The sequence below is a fragment of the Gekko japonicus genome, unplaced genomic scaffold (assembly GCF_001447785.1).
Source record: "Gekko japonicus isolate JY-2015 unplaced genomic scaffold, Gekko_japonicus_V1.1 scaffold428, whole genome shotgun sequence".
Lineage (NCBI taxonomy): Eukaryota > Metazoa > Chordata > Lepidosauria > Squamata > Gekkonidae > Gekko > Gekko japonicus.
Genome location: NW_015165842.1, coordinates 1,103,800 through 1,120,224, shown reverse-complemented (window position 1 = coordinate 1,120,224; position 16,425 = coordinate 1,103,800). Strand labels below are relative to the sequence as shown.

The 16,425-nt window shown below is 41.2% G+C and overlaps 2 protein-coding genes across 2 annotated transcripts in view; one reads left to right on the top strand and one right to left on the bottom strand.

Moving 5' to 3' along the window:
- The window catches only part of CTNNA1 (catenin alpha 1), an 80,270-nt gene that overhangs the window by 23,826 nt on the left and 40,019 nt on the right, over positions 1-16,425 (top strand).
- Positions 4,853-6,380, bottom strand: LRRTM2 (leucine rich repeat transmembrane neuronal 2). The gene is made up of 2 exons (XM_015411002.1): positions 5,151-6,380; positions 4,853-4,978 (listed from the first exon to the last, which is right to left on the bottom strand). Exons 1-2 carry the CDS (start codon positions 6,378-6,380, stop codon positions 4,853-4,855), a joined length of 1,356 nt encoding a protein of 451 aa, XP_015266488.1.

The following is a 16,425-nucleotide window of genomic DNA, read 5'->3' as shown; positions in this document are numbered from 1 at the left end:
CAGAAACATCTCTCACCTCAGTTACTAGAGCAGTTTTATCCCTCTTCCTCTAGTATTGGTCAGTAATCTTTTGATGTGATTAGAATTCATCAAAACAGTTCGGTTTTGGAGGAATAACTATTATTAGGTAGAAAAAGGAAGTTGCTTTCATCTTGGCTTCTAATTTTGGCAACTCCCCTCCAATAAGAAGACACTTTGGCTAAAAACATTTTTGTAGAGATTGAAAGCATTCTTCCGCTACACACTGTTGGCCCATCCTTTTAATTTAATCGTTTATATGCCTGGGACTGTTCAGTCTCTGAAATGTAAGAGAATCTGATGTTACAGATGTTTGCTCTGCGTGTCCTTTTCTTGAGTGCAGAAATAGTACACGAGTATACAGCAGTGTCCATCAAGAACTTGCTAATTGGTAGCATTTCACTGAAATATAATTGAAGATACCATACTGATTTGTATAATAAAATGACTTGGTTATGCTTCAAGGAGACCTTCCTAGGTAGCCTGTATGACAGGAGTAAGTACAAGAGAGTTGTCCTGACAACTGTTTTGAAGAATGTTTCTCTTGTTTGAAAGGGCACCAAAAAAAAGGCAACTTCTATTTTACAATATGCACATTTTAATGTTTTTTACACTGTACTTATGAATCTTTCTCCTCCACCAGAAAATGCATCTTGAAACATTACTAACACAAGTCATTTGGAATGTCTGTTAATAATTCTCAGCATGTGTGGAAAAGTTCCAGAAAAATGTTCTCGTTATCACAGAATGTTGAACTGGAAGTACAAGAGACAGATGTTCAGAAGTTTACATCATGCATGTGGCTATTTTGCCAGTCTTGGTGGGCATGAATTTGTATTATGTTGGATAATGAGAACTCGCCTAAACTTTTATAACCCTCTAGAATAGTATTTGCTAGAACAGTGATTACTGCAGTATATCAGTATAATTCCAAAGTATTCAGTATTGTTCCAACACACTGCTCTAATCAAAAGCAAACTCCATGTATCTGCGCTTACAGTGCAAAGAATTATAAAGTTTGAACATATTCAACCTCATAGTCTTGTTAGTCCCATGTCCAAGAAACAGATTTAGTTCTGGAGCTTGCTTGCAGGGACTCTGGCTTTCTTAACTAATGATAGTAATTCATTTGATTAGGGATTTGTTGGGCAGTTTCAGGAATAAAAAGCTGACATGCTGCATTCTGTATCAACTGTGTAAGAAATAGCCTTAAATACCAAATGTAGAAAGTGTTGAAGTGCTGAACTTGTTCTCTTGGTGTTTTTACTTGGTGGTTCCTAACAAAAGTCCTGTTCTACCTGAGGCAGGAACTATGGGTTACTGGCAGTGCTTTGAGAGGTGGGTGGGGCTCAAGTTGCAAGGAGTTCTGTGGCTCTTGTATGCACACCACACCCTGGATAACTTATCAGTGTTGTCAGTGTGATGCATTGTTGAGCAATAACATCCCATTTGGTTAGTCTTGGCCAAATGTATATTGATACCTTGTCTGCATGTAAAGGATTTGCCATCAGGTGATATCTGTGAGGGCTCATTCAAAAATGCAAGTAATAATGCTATAGCTAACAAGTGCACATGCATGTTTAAATTAGCCCTTATAGTATTCCTTCTGTTGACTAACATGATACTCTTGGCATCTCCACTACTACTGGTGTGAATGGAAACTCATTTCAACAGCAGTATGGCATAAAAGGGAATACTTTCCTCTTCCATGAGGGACAAATAAAAGAAACTAAAACTTAGAATTGTAACAGTTATAAACTGCTAGATGAGCTATTCTTAGTGTGTTTGCTGTGCAGTGTACAGCACAATAACTGAACTTTCTTTTGGTGGCTGTGATTTAGCATGCAAGTCACGTAATTATGCTCAAGATGGATACTACTGACCCGTTCTTTGAATGGGCAAGAAGTCATATGGAATAGTATAAATTTTGTTAAAAGCAGCCAAATGTCTTATAGCTATGGCTACTTAAGCAATGTAGGTGTCTGTGTAAAAGACAAATCTATGTATCGCAAGCTGGCATGAGCACAGAAATAAATGTCAGAGGAGGTTGTTTCCTAACTGGCTGCAGGTAGGAGTTTAGAGGGAAAGGAGGTTGCTTGACATTGCAGACAGACATTAGGATTATACTTGGATACTGAGAATTGCTGGAGGATAAGAGCGTGCCAAACTACATCAAGAGTTCCATAAGTCGTCCTGTCTTCCAGCCAATGCAAGTATTGGTGTTCTGCACACCTTTTGCAAAGATCTCCTTGCTGCTCGACTACGGGGGGGGGGGGGGGGGGGAGAGCAACGGAAGGAAAGCCATTCTGAGGTTGTGACTGGTGATGGCTGCATATTATGAGTAATGAGTAAGCCAAGCCAAAATTTGTGGTTTTCTGCCTGAATCTAATTTAGGACTGCAAACCATTACATACCAGAGATATCCAGTAAGATACGGGGATGCCTCCCATATACAGGTGTAAGTGCTCATTACAGCCGTGTGGGGAAAAACTAATGATACAGTGTTGACCAGTATTTATTTGGGAATATCCTACAGGATACAAAATGTGAGGAATCAATGGTCATGTTTTGCAAATTGCTCTGAAGGCTTTAAACTAGGGATTGGTGTTTTTCCAGTTTACCCTGAATTGCAGAGAACTGACTGGTCGCCATTCAGCCTGGTAGGACTGCGTGAATCTGTTAACCATAGGAGAGTGGGAAGTACTTTGCTTTGAACTTTGATCCTGCTGAGCATTTTGTCGTGGTGTATACACATCTGTCTACCTGCATATGCATTCGTATAGTTATATGCGGCCTCTCATGCTCAGCAAGACATGACAAAGTATCTGCATGTGGTGGGGAGGGGAGAAGCTGGACCATAGAAATTCACAAGAGTTTATTGTGGAGAATATTTAATCTTTCTGAAATTGAATAAACTACCAAAGGTAGCCTATGTACATAGTCATTAAAATTAACGTTAGTCAAACTGTGGCTTCTTGGTGAATGTAGTGTGTTAGATGCAAAGAATTCCCCTTATCCAGATGCATAGAAAATACTGTATATGGCTAAGAATAATGGCTTACTACATGAGAGATCCAACTGGTTTCACTCAAACAGCAAACAGTTCAGTGACTTAACAGCAATAGAAAAATAATTCTGTTGGGGACCATTGTCTTATGTTAAGATAGTGCCCAGTATGAAAAGTGGAGCTTATGAGTGATGGGCTTTTACTTATCGGCACGTCTCCAAACTACTCATTCATGTTAAAGCATTGCAATATTTATCCAAGTATGTCACTAAGAGAGGTTACATATGTAAAAATGAATTTTTGAGCCAATAATAATTAGCTTGAAAATTTTGCAGCATAGTACAACACACAATTAACACTATACTGACTTACAGTATCCAAGCACCAAGGTTTCTTTCCCTCAGCATATACTTGTAAATGTTTGTCGCATCTCAACTTGGCATGATATTTGAAAATCTACATATGTACATTTTCTCCCTAATTTTATAGCTTTGGTTATCATGATTTTGAGCAGTTGCATTAAATGCTTTCTTCCCCCCATGTAGTAGGCATTAGTGTGCATCTGTATAATGTAAATATAATTCCACAACACAATCTAAGTTATTTTTGTTCAGAAATTAACCATTTTTGTTTTCCAGTCATTATATGCTGCCTTAACTGATGTTTATTAACATTCTGTAAATGGCAAGTAAAACAGCATTCCTCAAAAGCTATCTGCTTTGAAATCCACCTTTGAATTTTAAAAGATCCTTACTCTTCGCAAAGTATAGCTCCCAGCATATTCTATTTCAGAAAGGTTTACTTGCAGTTTAATGGGACTCTTTTGTTCCCTCTGAATCCTCTCTTCTGAATAAACAGATTCAGGATAGTATAGACATCTTCCAGGATTGAGATTTCACAATGGGGCATGAGTTTGTACTGCAAGGGCTAATTCTGGTCTCCAGAGAAACCAGGAGTTCACAAAATAGTTCTCTGGTCTCCATTAATTGCCTAGCAGCCCGGGGGGGTGGTTAGCTGTGCTTACAATTTTGTTCAACTTCTCACTGTTTGGAGTTTTTAAATTTGAGTGTATGTTAGTCTGAAACATATCCTATTAACGTCAAAGCAGACCTGATAAGCTGAAAGCACTTAATATCTTTTGGACCAGACTGTATTCTATACGTATCTCCAGAACAAGGTTGATTTTTGAAAGCAAGGAGTATAAATCCTGGTTTATTCAGAAATATCAACAGCTACATTTTTGAATCTAGAATACATTAAGGTAAGCTAAACTCTCAGTATGGAGCTAGGAAATCTTTTTCCATGCTTCATTATACTGAAAAATTCCACTCCAGCACCTTTCCATTGAAGATCGTAAATCTGAGAACTTATGAAAAGCAAACAAAAATCCCGTTAAACTTTCTACAAATAAATCTTGAGTCAACTGAAACATTGGGGGTCATAACTGATGCACTGTAGCTGGTAAATTGTCCTTCCATCACTGGGTCCTATACATAACACCTAAGTCCTCTTCTGCAGACTGCTATGAATTTAAGCCTGGAGGTCTGAGAATAAAGTCTTTATACATACAATTACATAACATGAAGCAGCTTACATATTTTGGGCTCAGCATATTTAGACTTCCAAACATCAGGAATGGTAAATTTTAATGCAAACATTGCTTCTTTAACACTGAACATATTATGGGTTTATTAAAAGAATATACTGCATCACTCAAAACAATCAAGTAGTCTGGAAAAAATTCTAGGCTTTGTCAACATTTGTAAAAATCAGATTTGTGTATAGGGTCCCTGCAATTTAAAATTTAGCATCTGTTTTTTTTTCTCATTACCTGTAGATATTACACTTCACATTCTTTATATGGCAGCTGCTGACATTTGCACTGTCCATAGCCATTAATGATGATGAAGGGTCCTTCATGGGTGGGTTCATACTCATTATATGGTCCTTGGTCTGACATGTTTGACATATGTAGTCGTGTTTGAGATCGCAGTTGCCTGTGGCTTTGAATCATTGAGCACTGCCTAATTTTTCTTAATGTGGGGGGGCAGCATTTCCTGGAGATGAACACTACAAAAATGATAAAAAAGAAAGAAAATAATAAAGCCATTGTTCCGGTAATTACCTGCTGGGTGAAGATGGCATTGTTTGGTTCAGGTAACTGTTCTTCTGTGGTAATGGCTATGCCCGTAGTGGTTGAAATTTCTTTGTCTCCCACATGGAAATTTGAGGAGCTTATTCTTTTTGTGTATTCAGTCGTTGGAGCTCTGTAACTTGTAGCAGCGGACGTAACAACACTCGATAAATTCCAGCAAAGCTGAAAACCATAAACTGCATCTAGAATATCCTCTCCCTGGGTGTGGTTTGGACTATGACAAAGTATGGAGTGCTCCCACCGACCTTGGAAGCCACTCAGCCATGTGGCTAATGAACATATTTTGGGGCTGCATTCCCAAGGATTGTTGGAGAGGCCCACGGTAGTTAAGTCTGTAAGTGAATATAAAACCTTGGAGTCCAGGGTGGTTAGCTTGTTGTTATCCATTAGGAGTACTTTAAGGTTAGGCATTGTTTCAAAAACTGTCATGTCAATGGCTTTGATCTCATTTCCAGTCAAATCTATCTTTTCTAAGGTGCCCCAGGTCCATTCCATCCCGCACGTCAAGTTGCTAATTTTATTCCCCTGCAAGAAGAGCATGTGCAGATTGCTTAGCCGTAGGAAATGAGCAAAGTTAATCTTTGTCAGCTGGTTGTGCTCTAGGTGAAGCTCCCTCAGTTTGATTAATCCTGCAAATCCATTGCGTGCCAAACTTCGCAAGCGATTTGTGCTCAAATCCAAGAAATCCAAACTACGGCAGTCTGAAAAGAGGCGGACTGGCATAGTCCTCAGGGAATTGGAACGTAAACTCAAGGTTTGCAGTTTGCGAAGGCCATAGAACAGCTCGGGGTGCAAAGCAGACAACTGATTGAAAGAGAGGTCCAAATGTTGCAGGTTAAGCAGTTGGCTAAAAGTTGCGTTTGGCAAATAAGAGATTTTGTTTGAACTTAAAATTAACTCCTTGAGTTTATACAGTCCTTGAAAAGCATCTTCTCTTACTGTGTCAATTTGATTATGATCTAAATGGAGCCAAGTAAGTTGACTGAAGCTTGCAAACTGATCCCCTTCAAGTTCCATAATAAAATTGTGCCTCAATGACAACCCTAGACAGCCCTTGTCAGTGGCGTTTGGCACTGAGTGAAACCCCTGAGAGTCACAGTAAAAGAGCAGCTTCTCACAACGGCATTTTGGCGGACAAGCCGTGCCCAAGGCAGGCAGCATTTTAAAAACAATACTCATTGCATATATTGCCGCCAGCATAGGAGCCCCTAATGGCCACTTGAAATGTAAGCCTGCAGAATATAATTCAGGGAAACAACAAAATAGGATAGTCTTATCAGATGATGTATGCTGACAACATAAAGGAGAAAGATTGCTGCAGATCATGACATGCATTAAAATGTTTCAGCTTTTTACATTTAAAACAAAAGACTGAGGATTTTTAAAAGGTATTGATAGCTGATTTAGTATTTCTGAAGTAAGGAAGATCAGCGGCAAATGGTAAAACAAATCAAAGGTATAAACTTACCCATTCTTTTGAGGACGTTGGAGGTTGCATTCAGTCGTAGTATTAGACTCAGCGCAGTGAGTCTGTAAAAAGCTCTGATGTAGGCAACCTTTGAATAATTAACTGTTTTCTACTGTCCTCCAATATTAGAGTAAAACTGACTTGATATCCCTTCTCTCAGATATTCCTTTTAAATTCATTTCCTTGACTTCCAGTAAGGGGTCCAATAATTCCTGAATCAGGGCTAGATCGAAGTTCTCCGTTTTTATACTGTACAGCTGTTTAATTGGCAACGCTTTCCACAGCTATGGCTTTTTTGTCTTTAACTTGTTGATGGCAGATGGGTGGCTTATTGCTGCGAGAGAAGCTTCTGTAGTCGCTTGAATGCATTTGCTGAAAGCTTTCAGGGACACGGTACAGGAATGCGATTGCTTATGTGCTGCGACCATACAACTGTATATAGGCTGACGTCATCCTGTGACGTTCCTTTTGTTTGGGTTTTCCAGAAGCTTTGCAGTTGGATGCACTGTGGTGCATATTGTGAATTGTGATATTAGACTACCACTAAGAGGAAAAAACTAATTGTAGGAATTCTTCCTCTGGCTTCCTTGGGATAGGAATGACTTTGCAGGAGTGTCCTTGCAGGCAGTGGGTGTTGCTACAGCCTGTACATCTCATTCGGGAACTGTAATTAGAGTAATGGCTTTGTTATTGTGTAGTGATGACAGTGGCTTTGTTTGATTCTTCTTAGACAAGAGAATGTGATTTGTATGTATAGAAGAAAGGTGTTTAAAAACCCTTCCAGGACATTGGCACTATTAAAAGGATCTGTACATTTATAGATCTAGTTAAACTGGATGAGGAAAGAAATAAATTTATTGATGGACCGCTTGAGGGGTGCTTAAGCAAGTACAAAGACTTCAACCAAATGTTGTCAAAGTTTTTAAACCACCGGGGCTGTGTTTCTATTTCTGCACTCCTCAGATGGAACTCAAAGGAGCAAAACAACAAAAGGGATGGCATGCATTTAGATTTGAATCCTGTGGAATTTAGCCATGAAGAAATGACCAGAAGGAAATGAATGAAATATTGGGGAAAACTTGAATAGTTTGTAAAGATCCCCATTAACTTTCCTTTTTGCTTTTTAAACAGTTTGGGTTTTTTTATAGAAATGCAAAGTTTACTCTCTTCCCTGTTCAGACAAGGCAAATATTACTTGAATCTGGCAAGGGCTTTAAATGTTAATTTCTTGCTCTGATGGAGTCCTTGCAGGTAAATCTGCTTAATCTCGTTGCTTATTAGTGCATGTTTCTTAAATAAGAGTTAATCAAAAATTTTATATAAGCTGTACCACTTGCAGTGCCAGCTGTTGGCAATGGTTGCAATTCAGATGTTTACATTGAGAATTCTAGTTCAGTTGTATGCTTTTTCATAAATTTCACAGGTTATAAAGTTTGTAAATACTGAAGTAACCCAGTTTAACATCACTTACTGGTTGGAAAAGAGTGTGAATTTGTTGAATTTTAGCTATTCCTGATTTGATTGTTTTGGAATTCTGAGTTAAATTCATTGTTAGCTCAATTTTACAGAAATTCAGTGGAAGACTGAACTAAGTTATGACACTCTTCAGACATAATGTTCAGTTACAGCAAATTAATACTGATTAGATGTAAACCATGGTGGTATTAAAGTTTACTGTCCTGATTTGTTCGATCATTTAACATTATCATCTGCAACTCATAAAGTCAGTGTAAGGCAGACTCAGGTGGTGTTTTTAAAGGTAAATTTTTGTACTGGTTGCCATAACTGTTCCCAAGAGTTAAGTAGTGGTACTACCTTTAAGTCTCACCATAGCTTGACTTGCATGCTTACTTCATTCAGTTGGTACTCTTTGCAGCATATGTGATGAAATAGGAGTTGCCCAATAATGTAAAATGCGGGTTATTTGTTTTTCTTTTTTGCTGTCTGGAGGCTGGAGTGGGTTCCAGCATTCAGGATGTCATTTAGATCATGCTTGGGAAGCCCTAGTCTCTCCTAGTATCTCTGCTGATCTGTGGGTTTTCACTTTGTAATGCCACTCCTGCCATCCAGAATCACATCCAGCAAATACCAAACAAGGGCAAGGCGTAAGAACTTGTGAAATTAGAAATTACCATTTTCCCATGGTGTCCCTTTTTTGCAGACCGTGAACTTGTGATGCAACTGAATCAAAAACGTTTGCACCAGAAAGTGTAGCTAATGCAAAACACCTTTGGAATAAAACTGTTTGGCATCTAAAGGTCACTGTAGTGTTGGGACGGAGGGAATTTCCCTGGGGATGAAGTTGCATAATTTATGTGTCACTACTGAGAAGGCCCTGTCATTTGAACCTTAGATGGGTGCGGAACATGTGGTAGGTCTCCCAAAAAAACTTTTTAAGAATTAGCATGAATGTGATTAAGACTCAAAGAACATAACCTTTTTTTTCTGGCTGAGTCCTGGAGGTATAATTGTTTGTGTGTACACATGTTGTCTGAACAGAAAATTAACCTAATGAATTTGAAGCCTTGAGGGTTCAGTCCAAGCTAGGCAAGATTATATGCTTAGTCAGAAGCATTATTTCAGCTTACTCATAAGGTTATAGTAACATAAGCACAGGAATAACAGCTACATTACATATTGCACCTACACCATGAAGCACCTACACAAACTCTATTTCCAGTATGGTCAAAATATTCATGAATAGTTGCTCCTGGCATAGTAATTGACCTTGTGTCCCTTTGCTTTTCCGTGGCAAAATAATGAGGAGTGACACCCCCCCCCAAGAAAAACATCAAGAATGAGCAAAGATTAGAACTTAAGGACCTCCATTCAGCTGCAACAACTGTTTCATCTGGAAGGGAGGGGCATTGACTTGAACACTGCTCCTTCATAGCTCCAACCCTAGACATGCATGATGAGACCCATGCAGGGCAAAACACAGTTGTGAATTTTTGTCTGCAGTAGACATTATCTTTTGAATCAAGAAGCATAAAGACAGTAGGAGAAAGTAAGCCATCCTCACTTGAGGGGGGGAAGGCTTCCTGACAATTGAGAATTCCCTTTCCCATCATTCCTGGAGGCAGGAAGTAAATTGCAGTTTCCATCTCTACCACTAGGGAGTGCCCTGCACCTTCAGTTCTCTTCCTGCCTCCAGTGTGAGAACAGGATTGAAACCTCCTTTTAGGTTGTTCAGCAGAGCTGTCTGGTTTCAGTCTATTCCTTTTTTTTTCCCCTGTGCATTTCCCCCCTTACTTTTTTTCTAGTCCTTTGCATTCTCTCCCCATCTCTTACCTTTCATTTCGCTGCTTTGGCACCAACTTGTTGGCCCTGCACCTTCAGTTCTCTTCCTGCCTCCAGTGTGAGAACAGGATTGAAACCTCCTTTTAGGTTGTTCAGCAGAGCTGTCTGGTTTCAGTCTAGTCCTTTTTTTCCCCTGTGCATTTCCCCCCCTTACTTTTCTTCTAGTCCTTTGCTTCTCTCCCCATCCAGATTCTTAGAGAGAAAAATGCTCTTACCTTTCATTTTGCTGCTTTGGCACCAACTTGTTTCTAACCTCAGTTGCAACAGCACTGACAAGATGCAGCTTTACAGGCATGGTGTCTGATGCTGCACGTTCATCAGAGGGGGGCATTGAGCTTATATTCCCAAACCATGGAGCAGGAAGGCCCTGCAGAACTGTGCAGCCAGTCACTTGGAACTAGCAGAGCTCTGGGGTGAGCCACAGGCCACAGTTCTTCCAGAGCAGGTGCTCTTTCGATGCCAGAACACAGCCTCATCCCAGCAGCCTGTACTGGGTGGGGGAGCAGTTGGCTGCTGATGATGACAGGCATGCAGACAAGATTCCCAGCTCAGATGTGAGTAAAAAGGAAGCCAGATGCTTCCAGCTGTTCTATGGGTGGCGGAAGGCTCTTCTTTTGTTCCACCTGGGCGGCAAGAGTGGTTCAAGCAATTTATAGCAGAGAAATTGCCAATAAGGACCAGGCAGGACAGTCGCTGGATAGAAAGAACCACATACAGCCCTCTATATCTCTGTCCCCTTCACACATGCACACTCCCTCATCATTCTGAATAAGAGGCTGCTACCCTGGGGAATCAGCCAGATCCAACAGGCACAGGATTTCAAACTGCCATCCAGTTGGACCTGTCCCACCATGGTGGCCTTTTGTGTTCTAATTCAACCAGGAAGAATCAGAGAATTCAGATCTTAGAAGAGGGCGAAGTCTAAGATGAGGAGTTCCCAAGACCCCCAGAAACAAGTTGCTGTTTTTAGAGGAGGAGCTTCTTCTCATTAAAGTAATAAGTTTTAGACCTATAAAATAATACATGCTTGTTGAAACTTAATGACATACTTGTTGAGGCTAAAGATACAAAAAAGCCATGCCTTCCTGCAATGAAAGGCAAGAAAGATGTCCAAAAAAACTGTGAGCTAACTATGGGCTGGTTTCCAGTTTGCCCTGTTTGGGCAAAATTATAGAGAGGGCCGTGGCAATCCACCTACAGAGCTTTTTGGATGACTCTTCCATTTTAGATCCCTTCCAGTCCAGCTTTCGCCCAGGCCATGGGACGGAGACAGCACTGGTTGCCCTCACGGATGATCTCCAGAGGTATCTGGATCGGGGTGGTTCGGCAGTGCTGGTGTTTTTGGACCTGTCGGCTGCGTTCGACATGGTCGACCATCAGTTACTGGTCCACTGCCTCGCCAATGCAGGAGTTCGGGGGCTTGCCTTGCAATGGCTTGCTTCCTTCTGCCATGGTCGGGAACAAAGGGTGGCATTAGGGAAACAGCTTTCCCAGAGGCACCCACTAGAGTGTGGAGTGCTACAAGGGACAGTGCTTTCCCCGATGTTATTTAACATCTACATGCGCCCCTTGCCCAGATTGCCCGGAGTCATGGGCTGGGATGTCACCAGTATGCGGATGACACCCAGCTCTATCTGATGTTGGGCGGTCAGTCTGGCTCCAGACCGGAAGATCTGGACTGGGCGTTACAAACTGTGGCTGGTTGGCTCAGACTAAGCTGACTGAAATTGAATCGGATGAAGACGGAGGTCCTGTGCTTGAGTCAAGGTGGTCTGGGGGTAGGGATCCCACTCCCAACCTTCGATGGGGCACCATTGGTGCCAGAGCTGGAGGTTAGGAGTGCTCCTGGATGCCTCCTTAACAATGGAGGCCCAGGTAGCAGCCACTGCCAAGTCGGCCTTTTACCATCTTCAGCTGATCAGGCAGTTGGTTCCCTTCCTTGAACACAATGATTTAGCAACAGTGATCCGTGCAATGGTCACCTCAAGATTAGACTACTGTAACGCTCTCTACATGGGGCTGCCCTTGTCGCAGATCCGGAAGCTGCAGCTAGTGCAAAATGCAGCAGCTTGGCTATTGATGGGTCTCCCCACGAGGGAGCACATCCAATGTGCCCTGAAGGCATTGCACTGGCTGCCGATAGCATACTAGATTGGCTTCAAGGTGCTGGTTCTTACCTTTATATCCCTTTATGGCCAGGGTCTGACTTACCCCATATATACCCCAGAGAGCACTACAGTCTGGGTCACAAAATCAGTTGGCCCTCCCAGGTCCCAAGGACGCCAGGCTAGTTGTAACCAGGGCCAGAACTTTCTCGGTGACAGCTCCATACTGGTGGTGGTATGAGCTCCCAGAAGATATCAGGGCCCTGTGGGACCTTTTACAGTTCCGCAGGGCCTGCAAGACAGAGCTCTTCCACCAGGCTTTCAACTAGGAGCTGCCTCCACTATTAACAACTGCAACAGGCTGTAGAGCCTGGTGCCTGGTCGGTTATCAATAGCCTAGATGCGCCAACTACACCTGAGGAAGATCAGTGAGCTGGAACTTAAACAACTATGGAGTGCACTCACGCGGTAATGCCATCATTATGACACCAAACAACAAAGCTAGCACCTTAACATTATATTGTTTTAATGAACTGTTTTTAAATGAACTTTGTTATTGTGAATTTTATCCCGTGTAAGCTGCCCTGAGCCTGCTCCAGTGGGGTAGGGCGGGGTATAAATCGTAAAATAAATAAAAATAAATTTAAAAATGGAGTTCAGTTCTTTTACTCCCAGAAAGCACTAGCCTTGTGCTGTAATGACTATAGAAAACCTGCCTGGCCTAGGACCAAGTCAAATTTTAGATCAAATTCTCAGTTATTAGCTCAGTTCTCCAGGTCATCCCAGGGAGACAAACAGGTAGTAATGTAACTGATACCAGGGAGACGCTGGTGAGGTGGTAACTGCACCTGTTTCAGCAGATTTGACTGAAATAATCAGCTGGTTACTAGGTGGGAGACACAACACCAGAGGTTGTATTATAGAGTTTATAGTCTTCCACACAGCAGATTGCTAGCTTTCCCCCACATCTACACGTCCAGACAAAAGGAAAGATGCCACATATGGTCCCTGAAAAGAAAGGGAACCAAAGGGCTACTCAGGATTTTATGTTGTCAACTGATGCTGTTGACAGAAGTTTTCTTCAGAGAAGCAAATGAAGTCATAGTTTCCCTGTAGAGAACATTCTCATGAAGATTAAGTTTATGTCTTCCAGATGTAATCCCTGGATGTTGTGAGGGTTTTCAAATCAGGGATTCTGGACTTCACAAACAATATTTTTCCTACAAGTTGGTCTTTCTCAGGGTATCCTAAAGCCTTTTGTAGTCAGATATCTGCATTCGCCTCATTCTTGCCTCCAAGTAAGGAAGTTACTATTGTCAAAGCATCCTCATGTTAAATGTTTTTAAGGGTATTCTTCATCCCTCGTCGTGTTCATGGTTTTTGTTCATGGAGATCACATTGCTTATCAAGTAGTAAGCTCTCTTCAAGCTTTTGCAGTTTCTCAGTTTACCTTAGCTAGGCAACCGTCATAGGTTGGAGCTTTGTCTTATCCATCAAGAAGAGGTGGTACTTATGAGAGAGCCCATCTTTCAGTATAAAGTGTTTCACAGATCTCAGGAAGTCTGTCAATTTTGTGCAAAGCCCAACCATCCTAAGGCAAGAATTGGCATCCTCTGGCCTTACACAGGTCTCCATATGCATTTTTATTTGGAGTAGAGCTCCAGGAAAGAGTCACTTTTTGTGGCGCTCCACCCCATCATTTAAAAGCAAGATAGCTTCAGATGCCAAGCTGCCTCCATAAGTAGATGGCTGAGAGAATGTATTCATCTGCCATATAAATCTCAGGCACCAAAATACGACAAAGGTATTAATGGCCTATTCAATAAAAGGCACTTCTCAGCTGCTTTGAAGACTGTTTCTGAGGCAAGAGTTAGATATTTGTTTGCTGGCGTTGTCTGTTCTCATGAATTGTACAAGTGCTTTCCTCTTTGCTCAGTGCAGAGTCTCGTTCACTATCTGTCACAGTGCCTCACTTGATCTGTAGGTGTCTGTCGTCCTGTTGTGTCAGGTTTCTGCCATTACCTGGTAAAATTAATAAATTGTTTTATGGTAGGTGGCTAAGAGATGTATAGGATCAACGAGGGCATGAATCTGCTGAAAAGCCCAGGCAGCCCCACTGCCTAGGTAAGAGCAGAGTTCTGGCACCCCACAGAAACGCAAGGCAGCAAAGCAGCACTTGAGTGTTTAATTTTCCCAAACGCAGCCCCACTGCCTAGGTAAGAGCAGAGTCCTGGCACTCAGTTTCCACCACCCCCACGCACAGAAACGCAAGGCAGCAAAGCAGCTCTTGAGTCTTTAATTTTCCCAAAGACTGTATTGTTTTAGCAAAACATTTAACAAATTGGTTCATTGCACACATACTTCAATGTGAGAAAATAAAAAGGGTAACTGCACTAAGTAAACATGCCCTTTGTTTGTGGTTTGCCTGAGTGTCTGTACTAAAATTAAACAGTGTGGTGATGTTAAAATAACTGGCACAGCTCAGGTGGGATCCTTTTCTCCCATTCCCTGCCCTTTTCGTGCTCTTGTGTATCTGGCACAGGGCCTCGTCCTTTGCCACTGCATCAATTCATGTGCTGATGTAACATCATATTTAGGCTTGCTTTGTCGGTGCAGCGCAGCTTCTGGGTTTTACCAGTCTAGGATAAGAAGGTCATGTGCAATCCTATTCCTGGGCTTCTTGACCATTCTCATACTATTAGTGGTGGTGTTTTGTTTTGTTATTACCATAAACCTCTCGGTGACAGTGTTATATTGCAGTTTTTTTCTCGCAAAGAACACCTGCAAGCTACTTTCAAAGCAGAGTTCTCAAAGCATTGGATGGCTCCACAGTCACACTTCTCTGGAAAGCATCAGTTCATTTTGGACTGTATTCTCTAGTTAAGATTGCAAGAGGAAGCATTGGATGAAATATTTAAAAGTTGTTGATCACTAACATGAAGATTGGTACCTTTTCCTGGCAACTTCCATGAATCCGCTTAAGTTAATTTTTAAAATATTTACTTGGGGTCATAGTGATCCATTCATTTCAGTAGAAATTACTTCTAAATAACTGCTTAAATTCAGAATGCCAAGTCCCTCCTGAGAGACTGTATTCTAGGTAATTTGGAGAAATGTAAAATGCTTTTCAAAATGACTTTGTCTTAAAGAATAGGAGTGCTAATGCTGTGCATGCTAGGGTTTTTCAGAAATGTTGTAAAGTAGCTGCACGAATACTTACCTTAAGCTGTATTGGAGTTCAGAACGGAGCTGCAGCAGATGATTTCTTTCTCCGAAGTGGATGAAGTCTTCTGTATTTAATTCAGTCATGCCCTCTTCTAAAGAACAAGCCATTCTGGGTCAGACTAAAGTACAGTTCTTGTTAACCTATCACTGTCTCACAGTGGACAGTCAAATGCTTTAGGGAAGCTCACAAACAGGTTAAGCTGGTGACAGCCATCCCCAGCACTTGGTAAGTGGAAAGAGGGAAACTCTTTTCATATGAAGGTTCTAATAGTGAGGCAGAAAACTTTCCTTCATCGTTCACATGCCCCCTCACACATTGTTTTTTATTTGTCCTTTTTGTTTCTAAAAAGAAAGCCCCCAAATACAGTAGTTCCTTATAGTGAAGGTACTCCAGACATTTATCATGCTAGATGCCATTTTGTGTATTTTCTCATTCTGATATAAATTTTTGTGATGAGGTGATCAGAACTGGACTTGGTCTTCTCGTTGGGTATAATTGTATTATAGTTTATTTGCTGCTACAGAGACATTTTATTGCTTAATTTGCATTATTTTTGCTTGGTGGCTGCTGGCTTCTCTAAAGATGCAGCTTGCTTCTCCCGATTGCACCAGGTTGAGTGGTACTGGGTAAGTGCAGAGCCTTGCATGTCTTCACACAGTCTGTGAAGAGGAGTTGGTTAAATGGGAGGCGATGTAGTCAGTTTCCCCAGTGGACACCCCCCCAACTTTACTTATACCCAGACCCATGCTATATTCATAATGAGATTATGCTGTAGTCAGTACAAGAAATGATGAGTGAATAAGAACTTTTCCATCAAACGGGGGGGTTACTTTATAGACTAAATTGGTAAGATTAGTAAATAAGCTAATTCGTGGAAAAGAATAGACATCACTGTTCTGATCTTAGAGGGTAGAAGAAAGCTTCAGAAAAATATCAGAATAAACTGGAGAAGAGTGAGTAGCATGGATCAGGAGAGCATAAGCTGACCGAGTAGTCATCCAGGAAGAAACAGAGAGCATCAGAAAAGTTAAAATGAATGATTTAAGCAAGGAACAGTTAAGATGAAGGTCATCAGTTTAGAAATATTATTGACAACCGAAGAAATGAATAAGACAAACAATGAATGCATAATGCAGAAAAGTGGAG